The 23,593-nt window shown below is 42.7% G+C and overlaps 1 protein-coding gene across 2 annotated transcripts; it reads left to right on the top strand.

Moving 5' to 3' along the window:
- Positions 1-246: 246 nt before the first annotated feature.
- On the top strand, positions 247-23,231 carry LOC124175182. 2 transcript variants are annotated; one of them, XM_046555173.1, is made up of 7 exons: positions 250-406; positions 14,257-14,576; positions 16,001-17,339; positions 19,668-19,896; positions 21,830-21,907; positions 22,091-22,228; positions 22,501-23,231. In XM_046555173.1, exons 3-7 carry the CDS (start codon positions 17,307-17,309, stop codon positions 22,749-22,751), a joined length of 729 nt encoding a protein of 242 aa, XP_046411129.1. In that variant the 5' UTR covers positions 250-406; positions 14,257-14,576; positions 16,001-17,306; the 3' UTR covers positions 22,752-23,231. The 2 variants fall into 2 exon arrangements, with proteins under 2 accessions (XP_046411130.1, XP_046411129.1); XM_046555174.1 differs by lacking the exon at positions 14,257-14,576 and having other exon boundaries at positions 247-406.
- The last annotated feature ends 362 nt before the right edge of the window (positions 23,232-23,593 follow it).

Raw genomic sequence — 23,593 nt, forward strand, 5'->3', positions numbered from 1 at the left:
CATGTGTCAGTGTTCGATACACTTACGTTCCTCGGTCCTTCTATCTCTCTCTCTGTCTCTCTTTCTCTCCCTATCTTTCGCGGTGGGCAGCGGTGGTCGAACGCGGATAGAAGCACAATCACGCAGGCACAAAAGCACACACTCGCCTCTCTCTCTCTCTCTCTCGACACGCTCGAGGGAGTTTGGGGCGTGCGTGCGGTGGCGCCGGGCGCGCCTCTCAGCGGCCTGGCGGTAAGTGATGCCAGCGACAAGTAGTTAGTGTGCGTTTAGAGTCAGACCGGTCCGCCTGCACGGTCGAAAGCTCCGCCGACGCCGACGCCGAGGTAGATCTGGCGCTGTTAACCCTCCTCCTTCTCCGGAATTCATCACTCAACGAGCTGTTTGTCAAACGGAGTTATCAAACAAGGTAAGACGATATTGTAACGCTGTTAACTCTTTTATTTTTAATTCAGTGGGATGAAGTTTGTAACATTAACGTATCGAATTGTTGGAACAAAAATTTATCATTTCGCACCTTTAGAGTAACTGAAGAAGTTGAATTTACAAAATCTGGATTTCTTGATGCTGTATTAAAAGTTTGCTGAATTTCTGGTAATCCTAAAGTTGCGAGATAACGACTTTTTCCAAAATGCATCGTTGCAATAACGTTAAAAACTTCAGCACGATTCCATTTCGAACTTTACTCATTTTTACCTCGTTCGGAAACAGAGATTAAACGACTAAGTGATAAGTATAAAGATAATTACCCGACAAACTCTGCTTTCTAATTTCACGCTGGTAAATTGCATATAACACGATTTAAACGCGTAGCTGCTATTCAACGAGCGATGATTCGTGCTGCCAACGCAACCCTTATTTACGAGCTACGTTCTGTAAGTTAGACGACGTGCAGTCGGAATTGATATCCCTTGATCTACGTGGCTAGAAAACTGCGCTTTCTACCGGCTTAAGTGAATTGCAGTGCCCATAAATCTTGATTCGAAAGTTACGGTAGATGTCAAGTAAATGTCACGTTTAAGTATCAAGGCTGATGCGTCGTTAGCGCTCAAGTTTTACTTACGATATTTTATTTCAATTTTCATGTTCTTAAGTGTTGAGTGGAGAGGAATTTTCGAATGATGTATTACGTAAAGACGAGCGTATTAAAAAAGAAAGACAAAAAATTGAACTCTTATTCACACAGCGGTATCTTTCACGATGTAAAAAGCGTCTGTTTGTAGCAAAAAAATCGAGAGCACGTGTCGTTAGGAGAATACGATTCCTTATGATATGGAATTCTGGGATTTTATTTTTTTCCCGAGACAAGAGGGTGAATTTGAAACCGTCGAATGACACTCACAAATATTGAGAATATACGTACATGACCCGTGTTATTTAAATTGGGGATTTCATTTGCTATGTACTTGAGAAACAAGTCGAACTGTTGAGTGACCGCTTTTTTATACCCCTGTTTTTATTTTTTACCAATAAATTTATACCGTTGTAATATGTGACATGAATTTGTTGTAATCGTTTCAAATAACCGCCAATTTTTTTTTAACAACAACGCGTTGATGGGTATTAAGATCGATTTCTGTAGCCTCAAAGATTGAAATGACATGTTTCGGTGAATTGTTTTGCACTTTGATGTAGCTTCCAATTTATTTGATTACGTTCGAGGCGTTGCATGAAATGAAAAATAACCTCTACGAGCTAATTTTCTCTGAAAGTATTCAATGCATCGTGCCTACAAGATGGAAGAATAATCTTATAAATCGACGATGAAAAAAGTGTCGAGAGCTTGACCCATTCGCAGAATTTCACATTGATCGATTAACTGTCAGTTCTGTAATAACCGTGAGAAACTAAACGTGATTATTAAGTATACTTCACCGCCCCAGACGAGGTATGCTTTTATAGGGATCACGTAGTCTGCGTCCAACAATGTGGCTTCAATTCTCGTCAGAACTCCGGAGCCTAACAAACACCCAGGGAAAACAGAATCCGTTTGTCGCGCGTGAAAGATACCGATCACCGCTTGGGAGTTGCTTAATGAACGATATTTGATACACGGCGAAGTGAAACTGTCTCGAATTTTACACTTTAAACCCCGTACACCACACCCGATTCTATTCCATTCATCATCTTCTCGCCTGCGTTATGCAATTCTCGGGGGTACAATTTCTCTCGACGGTCGTCGTAGCAGGATGGTGCTGGCATAATATTCTTTACGGCTAGGTGAAGATTGCAAATATGCTGCTCTTACACCAAGATGAAACCTAACTTTGTGCCGGATAATGGCGGGCGCGTTAATTTTAAACGACGACGTCGTGCGCGATGGAGTATAATGAAGAATTCATTCTCTACATGCAACTGTACAACGATCCAAACGCCAAAATAACCGTACTATGTCTCTAGATATTGACAAAACAGGAATCACACATCTGCGTTTGAAGTCTCGTTAAGAAATTTCCAAATCATACGCGTTTAGGAAATGCTTAGCGTTGAAATCTCTGCTGTTTATGAATTATCCGATGGACCGAAAATGGAAAAATTAAAGTAGGCTTTTTCAATCGGTATATATTTGTGCTGTGACCATGAGAACCAGAAAATTGCAGCTACTGCGACATCTGAAAAGAACTCTTCAAGTTTACCTGAAGAAATATGGTCCGATGGGAGAAAAAATCGGTGTTACTAATGTTTGAAAAATTTGTACCAACCCGAGATGTTTACTTTAAACATGCGGCATACTTTTAAAAATGACCGATTTGTTTAATCATTTTTACGAATATATAATTTATAATTTAAACAGCTGAACCATTTTTGCAATATTAGATCTGCATGACGATACATGACGCAGAAAATGTGAATGCTGGAATTTTTTGAGAACTCACTGATCCCTTTGAATTGGAAAAAAATTTGTTACACTAGAATAAATTTCTTCATCTTGTTTCTCCTTCAGTTACGACTACCGATTACCCCAGAATGAGCCTAAAAAATCTCGATCCGGTTACACGTACAATGAGTTTTCGTATGACGCATTGCGCGAATGTATTTGTAATATTGGAAAGCCACGTGGCAATTACCGAAAACGATCCCTCGCGTGCTTTCGACGTGAATGATGTCATACCTGGAGGGTAATTTTGGAAATATTATAACGATGGAATACGTAATAACGGTGAAAATAATTATTCATTGGAAACACCCTCGTAATCAGAAAACGCGCCTACGGAGAGTGCTGATGTTGATTTAGGAGAGAGAGAGAAAGATAGTCAGGGTCCATCGTCCAGCTCCATTAGTGCGCTCTTTATTGCGTTACCCAGTTTTATATACCCTGTACTGTAGTTGGGAATCGCATGGATGAAACAGACTCCGCAGCGCAGCTGCAGTAGCCATCTTGAGGGATTTTTAACTGCCCCATAAAACGGGAGGGAAAAACTTTTAATTAACTAATTACTGTCGCGCTTTGGACGCCGGCAGATCTGCATAAATCGTGTCACTTAGACTAATGAAAGTCAAGGCATGTCACCCCCCGTCCCTGCAGCTTCGTTCTCTTTCTCTAACGTCTCGCGGTTCTCTCGATTAACCCGACACCGAAGAATCTCAAAGTTTCTACCAAGTGTATACTCAAAGTTTCTCAAGTGGTCTAAATTGTGTGTACGTACGTTACACCGCAAGGTTTATAGCTTCTTGCTCGTCGAAGGTCAAAAATTGTTGCGTTCAGAGTTTTATACCGCGAAGGTTTCTCTCTGTTAAAAAAGAATGATTTTTCGTTTATGAGTAAATTGTACATGACCTCAATCACGAATGATTGATGTATAATTTGCTTTGGAAACGGCGATTTCAGTCGATTGTAATAAAATTCGGTGAACTCGAGTTTCTTTTGATCAAATATCCTTCTTTTTTGTTTATTCTTTGTTTTTTTCGTTGTAATATTGGAACCTGACCGCAAACTGCGAACAGCTATGGCGTCGGAACGAGTATCGAAAAATCGGTGCCGATGAAACGATCGACTGCCGGTTTATCCCGGAGAGACGATTAAGACGAATACATTATATAAACGATATTCCGCGTAACATTTACAAAGCGGCAACTCGAATAATATATATTTTCAAATCTATCGTCATAATATTTGAATATTCTGAAAATAACGCGGTACTGTGTGAAGAGATTCACAGGCGTGGGGCGACGATTACGTATCATATATGTATACATGTATACGGGAATGATATAATTTATGCAATCCGTCTGTTTTCACCGAGTGGTATAAATACAATTGTTGAAACGCCCCGAATCGTTGAATAAACATACAATTTCCCATCCCAGCGTCATCGTCAGTCTCGTGTTGCTTGCAGTTGATCACGCTTCGCCGGCTCTTCGGGAACTTCTGCAGGTGCGTATCCCGTTTCGAATCAGCAGCGTTCCGTCAATCCTTTCCCTTTTCCTTTGTCTCGAGTCAAACAAGCGGTTCACTCGGAATCGAAAACCAAAGATTTCCGTATCTTCGGTACAGTCGAAATTTCTCCAAGGGATGGGAAAAGAGTTTCGCTGCTAGACGGCTGTTCGAAAACTAATTACAACGAACCCGTCTTCTGCGATTCACCGAATCGATACTTTTTCATCTTCCATATATCGAAGGGATACATCCGAGTACCGCTTTTCCTCTCACCACAGAATCGTCCGTTTTGAAGATGATCTGTTGCTACAGCCTCTCAAGTTCTTTCCTCTTAATGCACTCTGACGTAGATGGTTCGTTGAGCTCTTTTAGTCCCACTCCCCCCGCCCAACGACTTTTCTGCTGCATAAACGTTGTTCAAGCTCTTCAACTTTACTATCTCAATTTATTGACTGGTAATTCGTTCGCTCGACGAGATCCGGCGGATTGACGGACGTTTGGGAAAAGTCTAAGCGCCTCTGACTGACGTTGATTTATCAGATCTATTCACTTGGAACTCTGAATATATCCTCCTAAACTCAACCACCTACATCCTGATGGACAGCACGAAATTTTTTCGCGTCTTGTATATACGGGCCCTTCGCTGATTGTAACTGATTGAATAACGCGGAGTAAATCGTGGGAGGAAAAACAAATACGACTCAACGGAGAGGAGCTGTATTTATTTTCCGTACGCTTTCACAAGTGAGAGATTGTTATACGAATCGCAATCGATTATAGGCGAGAACTTAAAACCTGGATCTTCTATCTCCCAATTATCGACTTTTGTTTATTTCTATACGACTTTTAGGAGTCGAAGAAGAGCTGTTCGAACTTCGTTTCAAACTTGGCGATAATATCTTTGGATCCGTCTCGACACTCGACTATTTGTTTCATCAATGGTAAGAATTGAAGGTATTCCATTGAAATGAGAAAGGGCAGCCAGTTCTTAGCTTAGCTTAGGAAAGGACCGATGGTCAATTTCCGTGGTATAATCACGAGAATTGTTCGAAATTGAATTACCCAAAGACTTCTATTATCTTGAGAATCTGCTCAGTATTGGCTAGATTCCGTTTGTAATTGCGCGTCGTTTATTAAATCCAACGTATTAATTTGCTTAGCGTTAACTTGAACAGAGCTCTTGGCGGTGCGTCTTTGTTGTACCGATATTCGTTTTGGAGAAAATTGAAACTCGCGTCGTGAGTTAATTAAGAAAGTTTGGGCCTCAGGCCAGCCTGTCCCTTTCAGTTTTTGGTAAGCATCTGATCATCACTGTGAAGTAGCCGCTGCTTCAACGGCTCAACAGTATCGCGAATTCCTTTCGAGTTAGAAGTTTGAGTCATAAAGCAGGGAACGAACTTTGAGTTCCCTTTCTTTCTTCCATCCCACTGGCCGTCTGAACGTCGCATGTTTTCCCTCCCATCATAAAGTAGTGACTACCAGATTCTACGAAGAAGAGAAGAAGCATAGTTTGTTAATGAAATTGGAATACGCGAAAAGACGTGGGGTATTAATTATTTCGAAGCAGAAGTTTACCGAGCGTCAATATCAACTCTCGAAGAAGTCGTATGAATAATGTAAAGTTGATTCCCTGGGATTTTCTGCAGCAGCTTTGTTTGAGTAAGAAAATTTTCATAACTCGTCAAATATCGCGAGGGGGATTCGTTTTCAAACCGACAGGTGGTGTTGAAATTAGATTTCCATCACGCGGCGAAGTGACGTCGAACTCGAAATTGGTAATTAGAATCTAGTTTCACCGATTATGAAAAATTGGGAAGATCGCTAGGCTTGCGTCACTATCAAGAATTTTCTTCCACGATGCTTTTTCGCAATTTTTCGTCTCGCTTCTTAATTAAAACTCAAAACGCTCAGCTGTTGAAACACGATTCGAGACTACGCGATTCAGGTGTATTATATTTTATGGATCCTCGGCCGGCTATAAACGGCTCCCCCATATTTCCAAGGGACGGAAATAACGGTATAAAAATAATCCTTCAGATCTAATTAACATTGACCCACGATCCCAATCGCTTCCGTATATGCTATAAGATTAGGCGCTGCGCTTTATTTTCGGTCATGGTGAATTATAGCGCGTGGCACAAATCATTCGTGCAGCAGGGCTGAATTTCTTATATCTATTCACACTGGCTCGGATGTCGCCGGGTCTTCAAGAAGAAAGAACATGAATCTGTGAAACTGAACTTGGATGTATAATTCTCTATTCCATAAATTGGCCGGAATATATCGCACATATTCTTTATGAGCGACGCTCTTCTTACGAAGAAGAGACAAGGAAATTTGGAATTTCCATTCTCGTCGTCAAGTCGCGTTGGAACTTTGGGCCAGTAATTTGGCACCGGTGTGGCACAGAAGTTAGGCGAGTGCCAATGTTGAATTTTGCGACGCCACATGCTCGGGGTGTGTAAAACAATTGGCATCGAGCTTTCGCCGTTGAAAGTCGCGAGCGGGTGAAGAGAGAATCTAGAGAACGAAATGAAAAAAAGGAAAACAAAGACCGAAGAATACAGGAAAATTGGCTGAGCTCGATTCGCCCGTTCTTTCATCTGCCTCGGGCTAAACTAACAAAGTTTTCACACCGGCAGCTCGCAAATCCGTTCCTATAGCACCGGCTCCTTATATTGACTAAGTAAAGAATGCAAAATACCTGATTCTGGCCTGAGCGTGACGCAAAGTTTGCTGTCGTCAGTCGGATAATACAAAGCAAGTATCAGTTACCATGGTTCAGGTTGATCGACAAATTGGCGGGCCGCGATTCTCTGTCCGATGTGCGATAATGACTGATCGTATTTTCGATATAGAATCGATTTGTGAGCCGTCACGTGTCTCTGGAACGTGATGAAAATTCGCAATGGAAAATAAAAACCTGCTACGAGGCGTTTCCGAGAATCTATTTCGGACTGTTGATCCAACTCGCTGCAACCATTAACCTGACTACTTAGAGTGAAATTGTCTTCAGGCACGGGAAGTTTAGGGGTAGAAATTACTCGAGTAAAGAGCTCTCGCTCACTACAATAGTTTTCTAATTACGCCGATTGCTTGGACGTCGCTTCGCAAGTATCTTTAAGTAGTTAACGATAGTAAAGTTTGATGTACACAGTAGCTGCAAATGGAAATCGAATTACCATTATTCAAAATATTGTGAAAAAAAGCGTTTCACGATACTTTTTGATCCTCGATTGAAGTTGAGATATCTTTTGGATAGAACGAATCGTTCTTCAATCAATCAAGTCTCGAATCAATTTGATTCTCCGGTTATTTAATTTTTTCAACTTGGAGATACGCATTCCGATACACCGAATTTGTGATATCACAGATGCCGCTTTCTTGATATATACGTTTGTACGTAAATTATTACGTAAGAAACTATTCGGACTAGTTTGTATAAACGCGAAGGTGATAAAGCAATTAATTGCGATCAGTTGGACTAAATTTTCCGTGTTTCATCCACTGAACCTCACTACAAATAAGCATAACCATTTTTTTTATTATCTCCCAGAGACTGTTGTACATGAATCTGTAAAAAATACGTTAGTATATGTTATAAATCATAGACTCGGGCCATTTTTGTAACATACACACGTTCCGACCTTGTATACAATTATATCATATTTATTTGAAAATAATTCACCGAAACTCTGCTATTTGAGATAATATACAAAACGATGAATCACGCATCGTGACTCATCGTATCGGGTTGTCTTTGAATATTTTCTGCTTGTATTAATTCACGCTCGCCAAGCTGTAGAATCGATCTATAAACTTGAGATTCGACCCCGATGCTCGTCGCACGGTTCTTTCGCTTCATTGAAACAAAGTTTCAGATCGTATTTCAAACGGTCTCAGCAAACTTCCGTGAAGTTACTCGATTTCTTGCCATGCTGCCACAGCGCGAAATGAAATCTACTTCGAATATTCTCCCCTTGGTAAACTTTGTCACCGCATATCAGACGTACGACATTTCATCAATCGATTGCTCACGGTGTTTGTTTTATAAATGGCCGATGCCAGAAGACGATAGCCATGAAAAATGTCGGTCAGTGATCTGTGGAATTAGCGGTCTTGCGGGAAGAGATGAAAAGCCGGAATTGATCGGACCGTAATACTGGCTTAACCCCATAACCCAGTTCTCCAAATGGGATAGTGGTCAGTGTTCAGAAAATATGAGATAAAAGGGGCAAAGAAAACGGTTTAGTACGACCCAAGACTGGCGTCAGGGCTGAAAGGTGACCTACTGAGCGAACGAGAGGTGGTAGCAGCCCGGGGGAGAGTTTAATATCTAAGAAACCTGATGCCCAACTATAACCGAGGGTCTCGTTACCGCGGCCGATGAGATTGTTTATTGGCGACCCGATATATGTGGGTCGATTTTCCTTTAATTACATCAGGTTACAGCCTAGAGCAGGAGGCTATCGTTATCTGAAAATAACTACTTATTAGGGCTGATCGTTGTTCGGACGATGCCAGCGGCTGCGAGCCGTCAATTTGCGAGAAATGCCACTTATAAGTATTTGGTAAATGCGTATTTTCAAGTATTTCACGGCACATTATTGCTTGGACTAGTATATGTATACTCGTATATGCTCCACGAAATCAGGAAAACTATTTTCAGATTGTACGATTTGTCAAACGATTTTCCTCGAGGCTTGAAAATACTCGGAAGGGTGTATTCTCGGATTAAAATATACAAGGTCGCAAAATTTCTTTGCTTAAAAATAAAAACCAATCGATTTTTATCATTTTACTTCTCAAGGAGAGTAGCAATCGAGTTTGTTATACCTCGAAGATAATAGATAGCGAATGGTAATTATTTTTTTTTTCAATCAGTTTCCGTTTATACGGTAAAACTACTCCTTACGCATCTTTGTTCCGATTCGATCACCTTTATTCGAACGATCTTCTGCGATCGTTGGCGTTATCATCGACGAAAGGAATTCTATCGAAGGCGAGAAAGAAAGGTTGGGGGTGTAATTTTCTTGAATCCGCACACGTCTTCCTATTAGGTGACTGACAATGAATAGCAATTCGATGGAAACAGCGGAAAATAACCGGGTAGGGAGAGAAAAAGCTACAGGCTTCGGCGCCGCGTATAAGCGTCTGTGGAATCTGAAACGACTTTTGCGTGTTTCTCAATTGAAATGAAAAAGCTCTTGATTACGTCCATGCGGTCAATGAAGAATTCTTCTTTGCGAGGCACGTGGAAACTTCCTTCGTAATTCTGAATCTCTTAGTGGAAGTGGAAGTGGAAGTGGTTGACTCTCAATGCGAGATGGGTGCAGGATTTCGTCTGGAAGTGTGATATTAAACTCTGACGTAGGCGTATCCGACTGCTCTGAAGCTTTTCAGCCTCCTAGTGCCAGAGTTAATATCGCGTCAAGCCGATGCGAAGGCGGCTGCCACTTGCAGCTGCACGATGATTGGAAGAAAGAAAAGATGGAGATCAAACGTTCCAGGGAAAGTAGAGAAACGATGAATTTCCACCACGAAATTCTGGGTGGCATGAATAAATACCTTTTACGACAGTCGGAATCGATCTTTAATGCGCTATGCGGAATACAGTGTCAAGTTATGCAAGTCCCAAGTGGGTTTTGTTTACCGCTTCGATGTCTCGTCGGCCAAAGAGTTAGGCATGCCGCATGCAACGAACATATAGCTGTAGGTATGTCTGATGTTGCGGCGTAGTCATAACTCATCGCGTCGTTTCTCTATCCGAGTTCGCGGTCTTGAGATAATTGCTGTTTGTTTTGGATGCTCGAACGTTTTCGTTTAAACTTCTGCCGACTGCCGACGAATTCGCCCACGACGATCGCACGCGTATTTACTCGAATCAGAGCGCACCGCCTCCTCCAAAGCTGCGGAAGGACTTCACCCACACGACGGAAATCCGCGAGTACCTTGATACTTGACGAAAGACGGTCGGCCGAACGCGAATCGTCCTCAACGCAGACGATCACCTTTCTGCTTTGTCTTGGTGTTTGCATCGGCATTATCAACCGTGCCAATCTAGTCCCTGGAACCTCGTATTCAATTACAATTCCCTTCAAGCCTCGCTCGGTCGGCTTATCTCGACAACAAAGCCACGTCTCTTATTCTGTTTGCCACGTTTTCGCCTCCGGGGGTGAGCCTGACTCGATCGAAGCATATACCTTGTTCTCCCCTTTTGATCAAAGGGCTTGGGAGCTTGGTAGTTATTCGTGAAACGAGATTAAAGAATTACCGTCGCGCCAAGACTTCGGGAACATTTTCCTTGGGGAGTGAAATGGGATCATTTACAATTATGCCATCCGTTCTCGTTTTCGACAATCGCAACGATACTTAAACCTCGCACCAAAAACAAGCGTCTTTAGATCTCGTTCGGCGGACTTGGGAGAAGGAAGCCAGCTGTTCGTCCAGTTTTCGGTGTTTCGGGATAAACATTGATTAATTTCGGAGGTAATTTACCGGCTACTGTGTTACGAACGGACGGTTTTCCGATGCTAATTTTGCCTCTCATTTACTGCATTTCGGGCGCAAGTCGAGCCGTTGCACGTGGTCCATCTAAACTGCAATGCAAGGGGCGCGTTGTTATAAAGACGATCTGGCGTAGCCGTGATTGACATGTTTACATGAATGGGGGGGAGCTAAATCGGGTCGAAAGGATACAGAATTAAGCCGGTGCAACGGTTGGGGTTATTATTAGCGGTCGAAGAGTGGAAATAGTAGGGCCGGAGGACGGTGGAAGAATGAGAGGCGAAAAAAGAACGACGAAGACGAACTCGACCGCCGTTTTAAATAACCCGCGAAGCGGTTCCCCCGCCGCGTTGCAGGGACTATCGCAAGGTGGTGGGCAACATCGGGGACTAGGGCATATCGGCTATAATTATAGGCAGAGCTTTACGCCGCGTTTAAGTTCACCGTGACGTTGCTGCAGCCGGTGGGGATGAACAGCTGCAGCGTCTGCATGGTTCGTTAGTCAATTCGGTCCGGAAAAACTTTGACGCTGTTTTTATCCCGCGGGTACCTATTAAACAATGCGGTAAGGTTTAAAGCAAGCTTTTAAGCTTACGAGGGGCTCTGCATACATTGTGTTTAAAACGGCAGACGGACCTCACGGGGTAAGCTCTGCAAATCTCGACACCCGCTGAATCTAATTATAAATTTATCGCGTGACTTTACGCTCACTTCGTTTCTTCTCAGACTCGCATCGTTCTTTAACGCAGAGATTGAACGCGGTCCAGTTTCGTATTCGAGTCTGCAGCGAGGGTGCGACAGAAATCGAGACCCTGAGTCGACGTTTAGTGGATACACCGTCGTCATTGTCATCCCCTTGATACTTGAAACGAAATTCTAAACGCCTCTCTTTCTCTCGAACGAACGACTCGACGGGGTGCTTGAAAACCCGAGAACAGCCACTTGCCGGTTGTTTATTATTTCCCAGATTGCGTCACGTCTGTATTAAAAATAAAATGTCAATTTTCAGTCGGGAAAACATCGAGCTCTCTTTCTCTCTCTCTCTTTTTTTGAAATCTCGAATTCAGTTCCCCCTCTATTTTCTCTGTTCGTTTTCTGCCGCCGCGTCGATTTTTGGAACCACTGAACTCGGCCAACGCGACCTTGACCCTTAATCCGGTGTGCATCTTAAGGTCCTTGGCACTCCAGGCCTCGTTGGACCAACTGTTCCCTTCTTACAGCCGAGCAATAAATCCTCGTCAACCAGAGCTTGCGGTTTCCGAAGACGAAGCGAGGGACTTAAGAAGAAATTCCGTAAGTCACCGCACTCTGCGACTCGCGAGCCTGAGACCGGCTATTTCTACGCAGACATCGTGTCAGACCGGCAAATATATTTACGGTGGAGCTAGTCGGGTTCGCCTCCTGACCGCTTGCGGCGAACGAGCCGCAAAAATAGTGGCGTCGCTGTCGCGTTCGGCGGTGGGCTTAGACTTTTTCGAACCGAGCTTACTCGGGGTGCACAGAGAGCGCGGGTCAGCTGTCGTCGGTCTCTGCAAGCTCGGCTTGCGATCACCGAGCGAGGCATTGTTTGTTAGTTTGGCAGGTGTCCCACGCGACGAGACAAGAGAGCGAATTTTTGGCGCTCGGCGAGACTCGCCGTTTTCAGCTCCCAGCTGCCGGTATCGAAATAGTAAAAAGGGCGAAGAAATTTTGCGAAATTACGCCCGCGCAGGCAGCGCGGGTTCTCCCGGGACTTCATTGTCTAGTCACCCGGATCTATCGATCGCCAAAATGTTTTCGCCGGGCTAAAAATTATGATCTGCAACTCGCCCGGAGCGAATTAAACTTCATCCCCTTGTCTGTCTTTTCGATCGATCGATCGATCGCCTCCCCCAGAGATGATCGGCGCGTTGGGTTAAACGACTCGATTTCAGCCACTTTCATCCTTTAACCCGAGTCGATGAGAAAGAAGAAGAAGAAGAAGAAGAAGAAGAAGAAAAGGAGGAGCGGTTCACGAGCTGTATGGAAAATTGAATTTTGATAGGGAGATGATAATATCTACAGAATTTCATTTCATCCGTACCGATGAGAGGTCCCGGCTACTCTCGAGGAAGTTGTTGCGCGAACGCGGTAAAAAATTTGCGTCATCGATAAGGTGGTCGTTAAATTCCATTCGCTCGTTATTCAGCTGCGGTGTAAATGTAGGCTGCGTAGACGTCGACGGCTCACGCTGATCCTCACGGCGTGACGTCACGACGTGAAATACCGGGTCACAGCTGGGAAGTTTCGGTGGAATTTGGCGTCTTGCGCCGACGACTTGAAGGAGCAGAAGAAGATGAAGAAGAAGAAGACGCAGAAAAGGTGGTCGGATGTGCAGTTAGACGTGCGTTAACCCGTAGTAATAAGTTTGCCGCGAATAATCACCCTCGAGTTGGCATCGCCCCTCATTTCTTGGCGCCTCTTGGCTATCTATAGATATACGGTTGTCACGATGACATGGTAATAAGCCTGACGATCGAAGATCGTGAGTGGATTATGCCCACTGTCGTCAGGTGGATTACGGAATCGGGTGATGGTCAAACACGAGGCTTACTTGAGTCACTTAAAGCGAGGCTCGCAAACAGATCTCGAACTTGAAATTTGCGTTATGGGTCGTAACTCTTCGGGCTTCATTTCATTCGCGATATTTTCTTTTTTACTGTTTTTCAATTGGGGAACGTCATCTGCTACTTGGTAAAAATTTAGTCACTGTCAAAATCGAACGACTGATGTTGCCGGAAGTCTCAACGGCTTATAGCGATCGCCGATACGCACGTGCGGGCGAAAAATTACCGAGTGCAGCTTTTCTTTATTTCGCGTTCAAAAGTCGAATTTCAATAATTCGTCAGAATTTTAGAAAATGACTTGACGAGATTTCAGAGGAAAAATTGAACTACTTTCGAAATATGGATATTTAACCTTGAGAACCTCGAAATGTTTAATGAGCTTGCAAGTTCAAGTTCCCAGAAATCCATAAATCCTAAGGATTTAATCGAGGTTCTTCCATTTTTTGTGCCTTCTTTTGATTTCCAAGTTTCTAGTGCGAGCGCTAAGCCAGATGTTTGCCCGCGTTTCGTTTTCTTTTTTGTACTTCCGGTTCTTCGCGTGACAAGGTCACGTGTTGCGCTACGCGGTACAAGTTGACTCACGTGTACGCGTAGATGAAATCTGGACAGAAAAGTGCTACATAAGTATACCGGAAGTGACGTAACGAGCCAAGTTTACGGTCCCCGTTTCGTGCAGAGTTTAATTGCCGAGTTCCGCGATAAAAATAAAGATTGCCAATAAAAAAAGCCTGCATATACACGGTGCTTTTCTAAGCCCTGTGCTATTTCGTTTTGCGCTTTGCGTTACAGGTTGCTGCGAATGCATAAGCTGCAATCCTCGGGGAAAAGCATCTGGACAGGAAGCAGAAGTGGCCGATTCGAGGTACGTCGGTCGAAGATCATCGAAACGCCCTCCAGAGGAAAGGTGAAAGAACACTTGATCCGGACTCTAAGTGATTGAAAGCCAAAAATTTTGGCAGACAGTGCCATAATACAGGAACCAAAAATGTAATCTTTCGCCGAGCAGAAAAGTTACCGCGGCTCTCGTTAGTCACGTACAACCTCGACGATAAAAGGAAGTCTGACGATTCGAAAAAACCGCTCCGTCCATTTCAGCGGTTACTAAAAAGGTGAGAACTCTCGTTTTTTTTTTTTTTTTGCGTATAGTCGGTACGATCAACATTTCGATTCACTGCCGACGGAAAACAGAAAGATCAGTTATTTCAGCGCAGAAATGGTAGAACTAAGTTACAGAAATAATTGTTAGATCGATTGATTCGTCGGTAGTCAGCAAAAGGTTGAAATCCATCTGATTGGATCGAAGAAGAATTCCCTTGTGCGGTGTTAATTGAAGGTTGAAAAAAAGCTTTTAAATATAAAATCCCAAGCTAAGTTCGCGGGTGGTGAGGAAAAATATAAAATAAATGTAACGGGATTCAAGATGAAGTTTGGCCTGCGCTAAATTCGGGGATAATAAAATATAACGCGAACTATTTACACGGGCCGATATTCTATGTATAGCGACAGCAGTAAGGTGTTAAAAATCTGTGGAAAGCCAATAAAGTATAAGAATTTACGTATCGCAGGTGGAAAAAAAATGTACGCATATTATAAGCATACACCTTCCACGGTTACTCAACGTCAAGAAAGTTCCTGGTGATTAATTCGTCAGAGGCAATTAACAGGCATGTTTTCTTCCGAAGGGACGTGGCTGCGGTTAAAGCCCTCAATAGAACGCCCTTGACTAAGAAAGCGGTGACAAGTTGTTCCAGTTTTCTCAACTAGCGGAGGCGACGCAGCGGCCTTGGAATTATAATAAAAATTGGAAGCTCCCCGAGGACGCAAGCTCGCATTGTTGTGTCACCGATCGTATCACGAGTTTGAAATTTTTCCTTCTTTGCTGCGAAAGAGGGAATTTTTTTAAAAACTCAGAACTCGCGTTATCTCACAACGTGCGACACTTACTCTTACACTTCGTCAGAAATTCGCAAGCTCTGGTTACGTCGCGTGTCAGACACGCCCCCGCCGCTCGTTTCTCCCCCATTTTCGACAAGCCGCGATCTATTATTACTACGAATTGGCTGGTTAGACGAACGAAATATGAAGCAATGAAAGATCAACCCGAAACCGACGATGTAAGGTGTCACGAACGAACATCAACTCGTTCGACTAATAAACAACGATTTCTCAACAGTGAATTACTGCTCTACACAACCTACCGTTAACAATTCAATAACATTCCTCGAGGCTTGTAAAAGTACTCGAGCCGTAACTTCTTTTAATGACAGTCGGATTGATTTAGGTACTCCAGCAGTATCTCGCTTCTTTTCCGAACGTCGTGCAATAATGTTTATTTACTTGTTTAAATTTTTACTTCTCTCGTCGGACGACGAACAACAACATGGTCCTGGAATCAAATAGTAGAATCCACCTTACCGCCTTGAATTTTTTCACTCTATTTTCACAGAGCTTAATGATATTACAGCGTACGAATTTACATGTACAAATTTCATCCGTTACTCCCGCTTGCTCAAACGTTTATTTTCTGTTCCAGACAACCGTCGTGCTCTTTGCTGCACGTGGTCACCACAGGATCTCGGTAAAATCTTCCAAGTGTACCTCGAGAGTTTGTCACAAGGGATAAAATCGGGGTCAACTTTGATGCGAATGCTGCTTTGCTATCGGAAAGGGGAAATTTCATAGGTTGCAGGTGTTTTTGTTTACGAGAGGAGCGTTGCGGCCTACGAGAAGCGGGAAAATAATAATAAAAAATAGAAAGAAGGTAACGTCGAGCATTCGGTATCGGAAGGCTACGAAGACGAAGATCAGTTGGATATATTGTGTGCACGGGAGGGAACAGCGAGTTCTAAATTTGAATTCCACAAGCCGCGAGTGGCGCGGCTCTCACAGTGTCTTTCAAAGCTGAGAAACGAAACTGATATTGAAATCCGGCTGAACTTGTTCCATCGGAGATCAAAAGAAACGGCGTGGAAAAGAAGAGGAGAGAATAGAGCGGAGGAGATACGAATAAAAAATAAAATAAATAAAAGGAGAAGGAAAAGAAGAAAAAAAAAGAAAAAGAAAGAAAGAAAACGTATTGCACATACGTTTACGTTTCTTGAGCGCGGCGTCGCCGCAGTCGCGCCAAAGAGTAAGAGAATCAACCGTATGAGTTGAGGAAATACGATAATATCAACAAGAAAACAATTTAAAAGAAAATATATACAAACAAAGACAAGAAACAACACGAAGGAAAAATAAACCAATTAAAAAAAAAGGTGTATGGAGAAAACAAAAAGCTATATCATCCCAGATGTGCCAGCGGCGTCGGCCTACGTGACATTTATCAATTCTTGGTCAGCCCGCGTCGATATAAATTTCGCTCTCGTGGATTCGGTCTGACTGTGTCTTCTATTTCGGATTTGCGAACTAGAGGAGAAGACGGGCGTGAAAACATATCCGATACAATTTACTGTACATAAATACACGTGCATAACGCACACGCAGAAGCACGAGTAGGCGTACAATCACATAATCATCAAAGACGTCAACGCCTTTGTTGAAATCATTGTAACATATCAGAAGTATAGCTACGCTAAGAACTTGGCATTTCAATGTGTAACAATAGTTCGAACGATCATTAACAGTGTCTTGATGATAGTTTATCAAAGATAATATTTAGCACAGAGACTCGCGCTCTGATTAATCCGATATTCCGAGTTTCTGAAGTAGAAAAAAAAACAAATAAATAAATAAACAAGTAACAAAGAATAATACGATTAAATTAGATATATTTACATAAATGTAATCACGCGTGTAAACACCCTAGAAGTGACACGAGATCTCAAACCGCGGACACCATGGCGAGTAGGATGAAGTCTCTTTACAATCAGGTGAGTCTTTAATCATCAACGTTTTTCTCATCGACTGTAAAATACAAAGAATTCGTTTTGAGTATTCTGTATGTATTCGACGTGATACAATACCGTTTAAATACATTGTACTGTCGGACCATTTCAGACGCGAAGACACGCTGCAACGATCAGAGCTGTCGTGTTTTCGGGCATAATTTGTGGTCACCATCTTGGTGATAAATTTTGAAAATTTATTGCAACTTCTTCGTGATTAGTTTATTTCGTCTTACTACACCGCGTCGGGACAAAGTCTCGGGGGTGAATTGGCCCGGATTTTTAACTAACTACTTGTCGAATTTCTCGCATGAATACTTTGGTAGTGAATTCACGGTCCTCAACTCAAAGCGAGACGCTCGTTAACCGCACCTTGTTCGGCTGTCGGGCTAAACTGATACGATAATGGATCGGCGAGGGATTCGAATGAGGGTGATTAGCGGATCTGATTGCTAGCAAAAATCCTCCGCTCCTGCTTTTTGATCTTTGCTTGATCGCTCCGCGTGCCCGCTTCGCCTGTCAACCACCCCCCACGTATTGCTGCTGAAACTCAGACTAAGCTTGGAAAATTTTGAGAGTCGCTTTTACGGTGACACGCCATCGCGGTGTAAACAATTGTACGCACTTTCCCTGTCTTTCAAAAATAGAACAGCCGGAGCCTCGTGGCTCGATCGAGTCTCTTTCCTCCATCTGTTTGCCCAATTACAGTGAAACGTGTTGTAGATCAGCGCCACATATCGCGTAGGTGCCAAACTCGTGTGGGCATAATACGCGATGCTTATAGTTCGGTACGTATAACGTTGTCACAGATTTCACCGCATTCTCGCTATTTTCGCATCCGAATTTCGGACGAGTGTTAGTTTTCATTTGTTGTTTTTTTTATTCTTTCAAATTTTTCACAGATATTTATTGCCGCTTTGAGAGTGACTCAGATAGCAGCTGCGATCTATAGAGTCTTGAAATTACGGTAAATGTCAGTGTGAGCTTTCGTCGCGGGATAGTAACTGTCTCCGAATTTGAAAGAATTACTTTTTTTCTTTACCGCTGTTCCGACGGGATTACAGTGCTTTTAGTTGCAGCCACTTGTTGTAAATAACGTGGGAAATTTTCCCTACGTCAATGTCAAACTAGAAAGAATGAAATTGAAATTTCAAGTAAACGAAATACGAGTAATATTCTAAATTGAGAATGAAAAGAGAAGAAGGAATAAAAAATAACTCAGACTACACACGAGCGATCTATCAGCTACAGGTATTCGGAGAAAAATTGTTTGTTTCGGAATTCCGAGACTCGTTCAGAATCATTCAAGTGCACTCGTCTGTCAGAGGAAGCAACTGACAGATGGAGTTATTTTCGAGAATGAAATTCTTCGCGCTCTCCTCTGATATTCGATATTTCGAGTTGAGCCGGCTGTCTGCGTTATTCGGGCTAAGGAATGGCTTGTAAAAAATGGCTCGAGACTTTCGTCGGTCTGTTATCAATTTGGCATTGCAACGATGGCGTGCAGGTTGATTGCGGAATTCGACTTCATTGTGCGCACGAAAATATCTCGGCTGTTTACAGCTGCGGATAACAAAGAATTGAGCAAAACTCGTATCGCACTCAACACGCCTCGGATAAGCGGGCTAAACGTCAAATGGGAATGTAGGTGAAGAGTGAAATCGAAAATGACCAGTCACGTGGTCCTAATCTGAGCCAAGAAAAGTTTGGGGCCACTGGCCAAATAGCTACTCACTGCCAAGCTGCGCTCCCCTTTTTTTTTATCGCCGAACAACAATCGTTTATTCAAACTTACGTGTATTGTTAAAATGGGTAAAAAAGAGGCGATTCTATCGCATCGCGATACCCTGCGGCTAATTTCGATCTCGGGTTGGAACGACGTCCAAAAGGTGTAATACCGGAATACAAGCAGGATTTCATGTTTCTAAACAGAAATATTTGCCGTCGAATTCGGACGAGACCTTACAATTAGGATATTGTCTCATAAGCAGAAGATGCAAACAAAAGTACCACATGGCAGATATTTTGTATTACCTAATTCGAAAATCTTTCATCATCGCCCCGAATGAGAAGACATAATTCGAAAACCTTTTCCGAAGTCACGGGAAAAGTACCGAAGATACTCTCGCATAAATATCAAACTTTGCTAATTCGATTTCGATCGCTTGAGGGTGGAAAAATTGTAAATTCCTTCGCGAAAATTTGTTCTAAAATTGCTTATTACGTCTTAAATTTTCACCTGAGGGGTGAAATTTTTGTCCAATTTGATCGTGACGTCTTTAAAAAAATTTATAATCACCGAATGATTTCCAGGTAATTTTCGAACGAAGAGTACTTCTGGGCTGCACGTGTCTCGTCGGTCTTTCGGTCTGCATTTGGGCGATCGCGATCGGCACTGATCACTGGTTCCTGGTCTCGGCGCCGGACCAAACTGAGGGACTTCCCCTCAACCCGGACGACAAGAAAGGCAGGGTCCTCCTCTACAGGTACCAAGGTCTCTGGGGTGCGTGCACCTACGGGCGGGAGAACAAGACTGTCTTCGGTACGTTGTTTTATTCTCTTCGTGTAGTAGTTCTCTTCCGTCTTATGAAATCCGGCTTAAGGGGTTATACCTACCCAGTCAGGAGGCCGAAAGAAACGATTTTCGAAGGGTTGTTCACGAAGAGAAATTTCAATCTATTAATAGAAAAAATTGATATACATATTGGGGTAACATTGAGCTTCATTCTGATATTTATTGTTTGTAAAAATAATGATTTTCAAAGCTGCTATAGCCGATCTTTAGGAACACCTCTAAAAAAAAGGTGTTTTGCCGTGAGCGAGATATCTCTGGACTGGATCATGTGAAATGAAAAAGCAAGAAAGATTTAGTTATTATAAGGTATTCGTTGGTCTTGAATCGAAGAAATAAGCAATACGTTAATTTTTAACGACACGGTGGCTTCTCAAAAACAAACAAAAAAAAAGTAATCGATATTCTACAAAAAATTTCGCCTTAGTTTCTTTATAAAATAGAAAACATTTGTCAGTGAGAAAAAAACCTTCGATTAAGGACTGAAAAATACAATCATAAAGCTTGTGTAAAAATTTGAGACTGATCGGTTCAGTTGTTTCGGAGAAATCCTACCCACCGACTTTAAAAACACAGTTTGGAGAAAAACGCGTTCAAAGTTTCAAAAGCACTTTGAACGCTCCGAGGCGTCTTTGCAAATGTGCGCGTAACTTGGAGAATATATATCGGATCGACGTGACATTTTCTGTGTACATACTTGAATGTATGCACGTTGTACATAACGAAAATGAAATGAACAAAAGTGGATTTTTGAAAAATCCCGACTAGGTAAAACCCTTCAACGTTCCTACTACTATTGCCTTACTATAACGCAAGGGATGCGATAAATTCCGCTTTCCGTTCTTTCGCGAAATTTCGCAGCGGCGAAAAGGCCTCTTCGCTTTAGCCGCAACGTTCGGGTTGTGATCATCAATTGCACTTACCTCGAGCCCTCGGGTGCTCCGTGGTCCTCAATTATTAATGGCAACGAGCCCACTCTCGCAGCTCTCGCGAAATGTCAATGCAGTCAGCTGATACTAAGCTTGGGTCATAAAACGTGGCACAGTTTAGTCCGACTCTCTTTGGCTGGGAGTCTAGGTGTCCCAAGAGTACATTACTTTCTGAGGTAAGGCAGACAGGGCCGATTCAAAATAGCACATGGTAGCTGGATCAAAGGGAATTTGTCTAACAAGATACGGCCGAATTTCACGGAAGAAGGTATCGATCAATAGATACGGTTCACAAATGTCATGTTTCGGTTGAAGTTTATCGACGTGTAACTTCCGGAGCTTTTCTAGAAAGCTCGGGAGTGGCTTGGGCCACACGCGTTCACCTTGCGACAGCCTTTGACCTTAGGCCCGATGTTGATGATACTCGGTAATCGGTTCCTCGAATTCACAGCTGGAACCGCAGTACCTTATTACCGCAAAGCGAAACCAGCTACGATTATGATAAATTTACGATCGGTCGAAAATGAGTAGAAAAAATAAACCTTGTTCACTTGAAATAAGCGGTGCAGGCAGATTATTGGGGATCTGGGTTGGAAATTTTCTACGTCGCGGAGAAACATCCCCCGCCGATTTCTCTCACAAAAAAAAAAAGCTCTGGTAAACCGGAATTCGAACGTTGCCGGAGTCAGCCTGGCTAATGTTTCATTCATCTCCCGCTGGGCACGAAATGCTAGGGCTGCTGAAACTGTTCGGCTGGAAGTTTTCTACCGAATCATGTAATACGTTTTCTGTTCACTAAACATTTATGCGAATTTAAATGCCCGCGATTTTACTGCGTGAGAGATCCGCGATGAACTCTGTTGCGGCACTCCAGCGAGCTTAACGTCCAACTTTTTACATTATATAATATATAGATATGGACATACATATCGGGTACGATTCTCAGTAACGTTCATTTCACCCTTATTTCTCAGAGGATTGCAAACGTCAGACATTGTTTCCCAAGAATCCTGACGCTGGATGGAATTCCGAATCTAAGAAGAAGATGCTGGGTGAGTTTGATGATCGATTTGTTGCGGTATAAAAAAAAGAAAAAAGAAAAGAAAACAACAGAAATTGAAAATTTCTTTCAGTTAAGTCAATCGAGTTTCTTTTTTTTTCACTTGCAAAGTACTCGCAGACAAAACTTGATCGCTAATCTCCGTATGCTCAAGTAACGTCGCCTTCCGTTTCAGTCTACATCAAAACCCAGGTTTCGTTTGCTGTGATCAGTATATTTCTGATGCTCATGGGATTCGGATTTTCCATATACACTTTCCGCAATCCCAGATACATGTTCAAGAGGCTCGCCGGCGGAATCCACTTCATCACAGGTAAATGTATGGTAATTAGTTTAGAAACAGGACGGGGCTAATTACCATGCGCGACACTTCGTTGGACTGGTCAAAGGGCCGAATCTCGTGAAACGAGATTTCCTCGTGGTAAAGTTTGCTTTGGTTCCACCAGAGGTATTATAATTCATGCAAACGCGTTTAATGAACGCGATTTCCAAGGATCCCTGGTCGACTTTTACGCCGCTAATTACTCCCCGGTTGTGTAAATTCTCCACGCCGCTAACGAACAGCATTAATTTCCTCACTTACAGCCGCCTGCGTGATGGTCGTCATCCAAGTCGTCCAGTCCGCCATCGAGTACGAGAAACACCACGTGTTCGACACCTATCCGGAAGGGGCTTTGAAAAAGTACGACTACTCGATGGTGCTCGCTTGGCTCGTGTTCCTCGCAAACTTGATCGCCGGTTGTGCTTTCATGCTATTCTCGAGGAAACGGAAACGCGACAAAGCTCCGACGGAGGAAATTGCCATGGCCGACGAGCCGACGATTATCGGTCGTTAACTTCCTTCGATTAACTGTCAAATATTTTGCACATTTATAATTTTGTTCCGATGTAACGTGTAAGAGGGAACATACATATTTCATTATCTACTGCAATTTTTTTCGAAAGAGACGTCGAAGATAAATTTGAAGAGCCCTGCAGCAGGCTGACGAGTAGAGGCGGAAGAGAAAGTTTTAACTGATAGCTTCGAATCTGCGGATATTGTCTCGTCGGCGAAACAGAGACCTGACGCAAGCTCGCGGAGCTTTGTTTCGGAGCTTATTTATTGTCGGTAATGCAGGAGGCGCTGCAAGTCGATTTCTCCGTCGGTTTCGGAAATTTCGTATCGCAAACGGGTGTAGCTAATAAAGCTTCAAACTGAGCTGGTAAAAAATTCTTTTGACACGGAAAGTTGTAAAAAGAAAAAAAAAAGAAAAAAAAATCTATGCACACGCGAATAAGTAATTAGGTAACATCCGCTGACATGTAATACTCATATACAAAGAATTCGATACTCAAAGTTAAAAGTAGGGAGAAATTAATAACGAGGAGAGACGAAAACATAGATGAAATTACCGAAGTGGAAGTAGGTCGTACTAGGATATAAATTTACGTTCGATGACTTTGAATAAAGTAAATCATTATATAGGTATATCCGTGTATGTACATAATGTAGCTTTGATATTAAAATGCCTTTGGCTGAGTGCCATTCTACGTTAACGTCAGATTACAATGAGGTAGGAAAATAAGTTCGACTCTTGTTCTGCGGTATAACTAGCTTACCTAATATACATTAATATTATAGACACATCCGATGCTACCATATACTTACGTATTATATAAGTGTAAATACGCGAGCTTC

The sequence above is a fragment of the Neodiprion fabricii genome, chromosome 2 (genome assembly GCF_021155785.1).
Source record: "Neodiprion fabricii isolate iyNeoFabr1 chromosome 2, iyNeoFabr1.1, whole genome shotgun sequence".
Taxonomy (NCBI): Eukaryota; Metazoa; Arthropoda; class Insecta; order Hymenoptera; family Diprionidae; genus Neodiprion; species Neodiprion fabricii.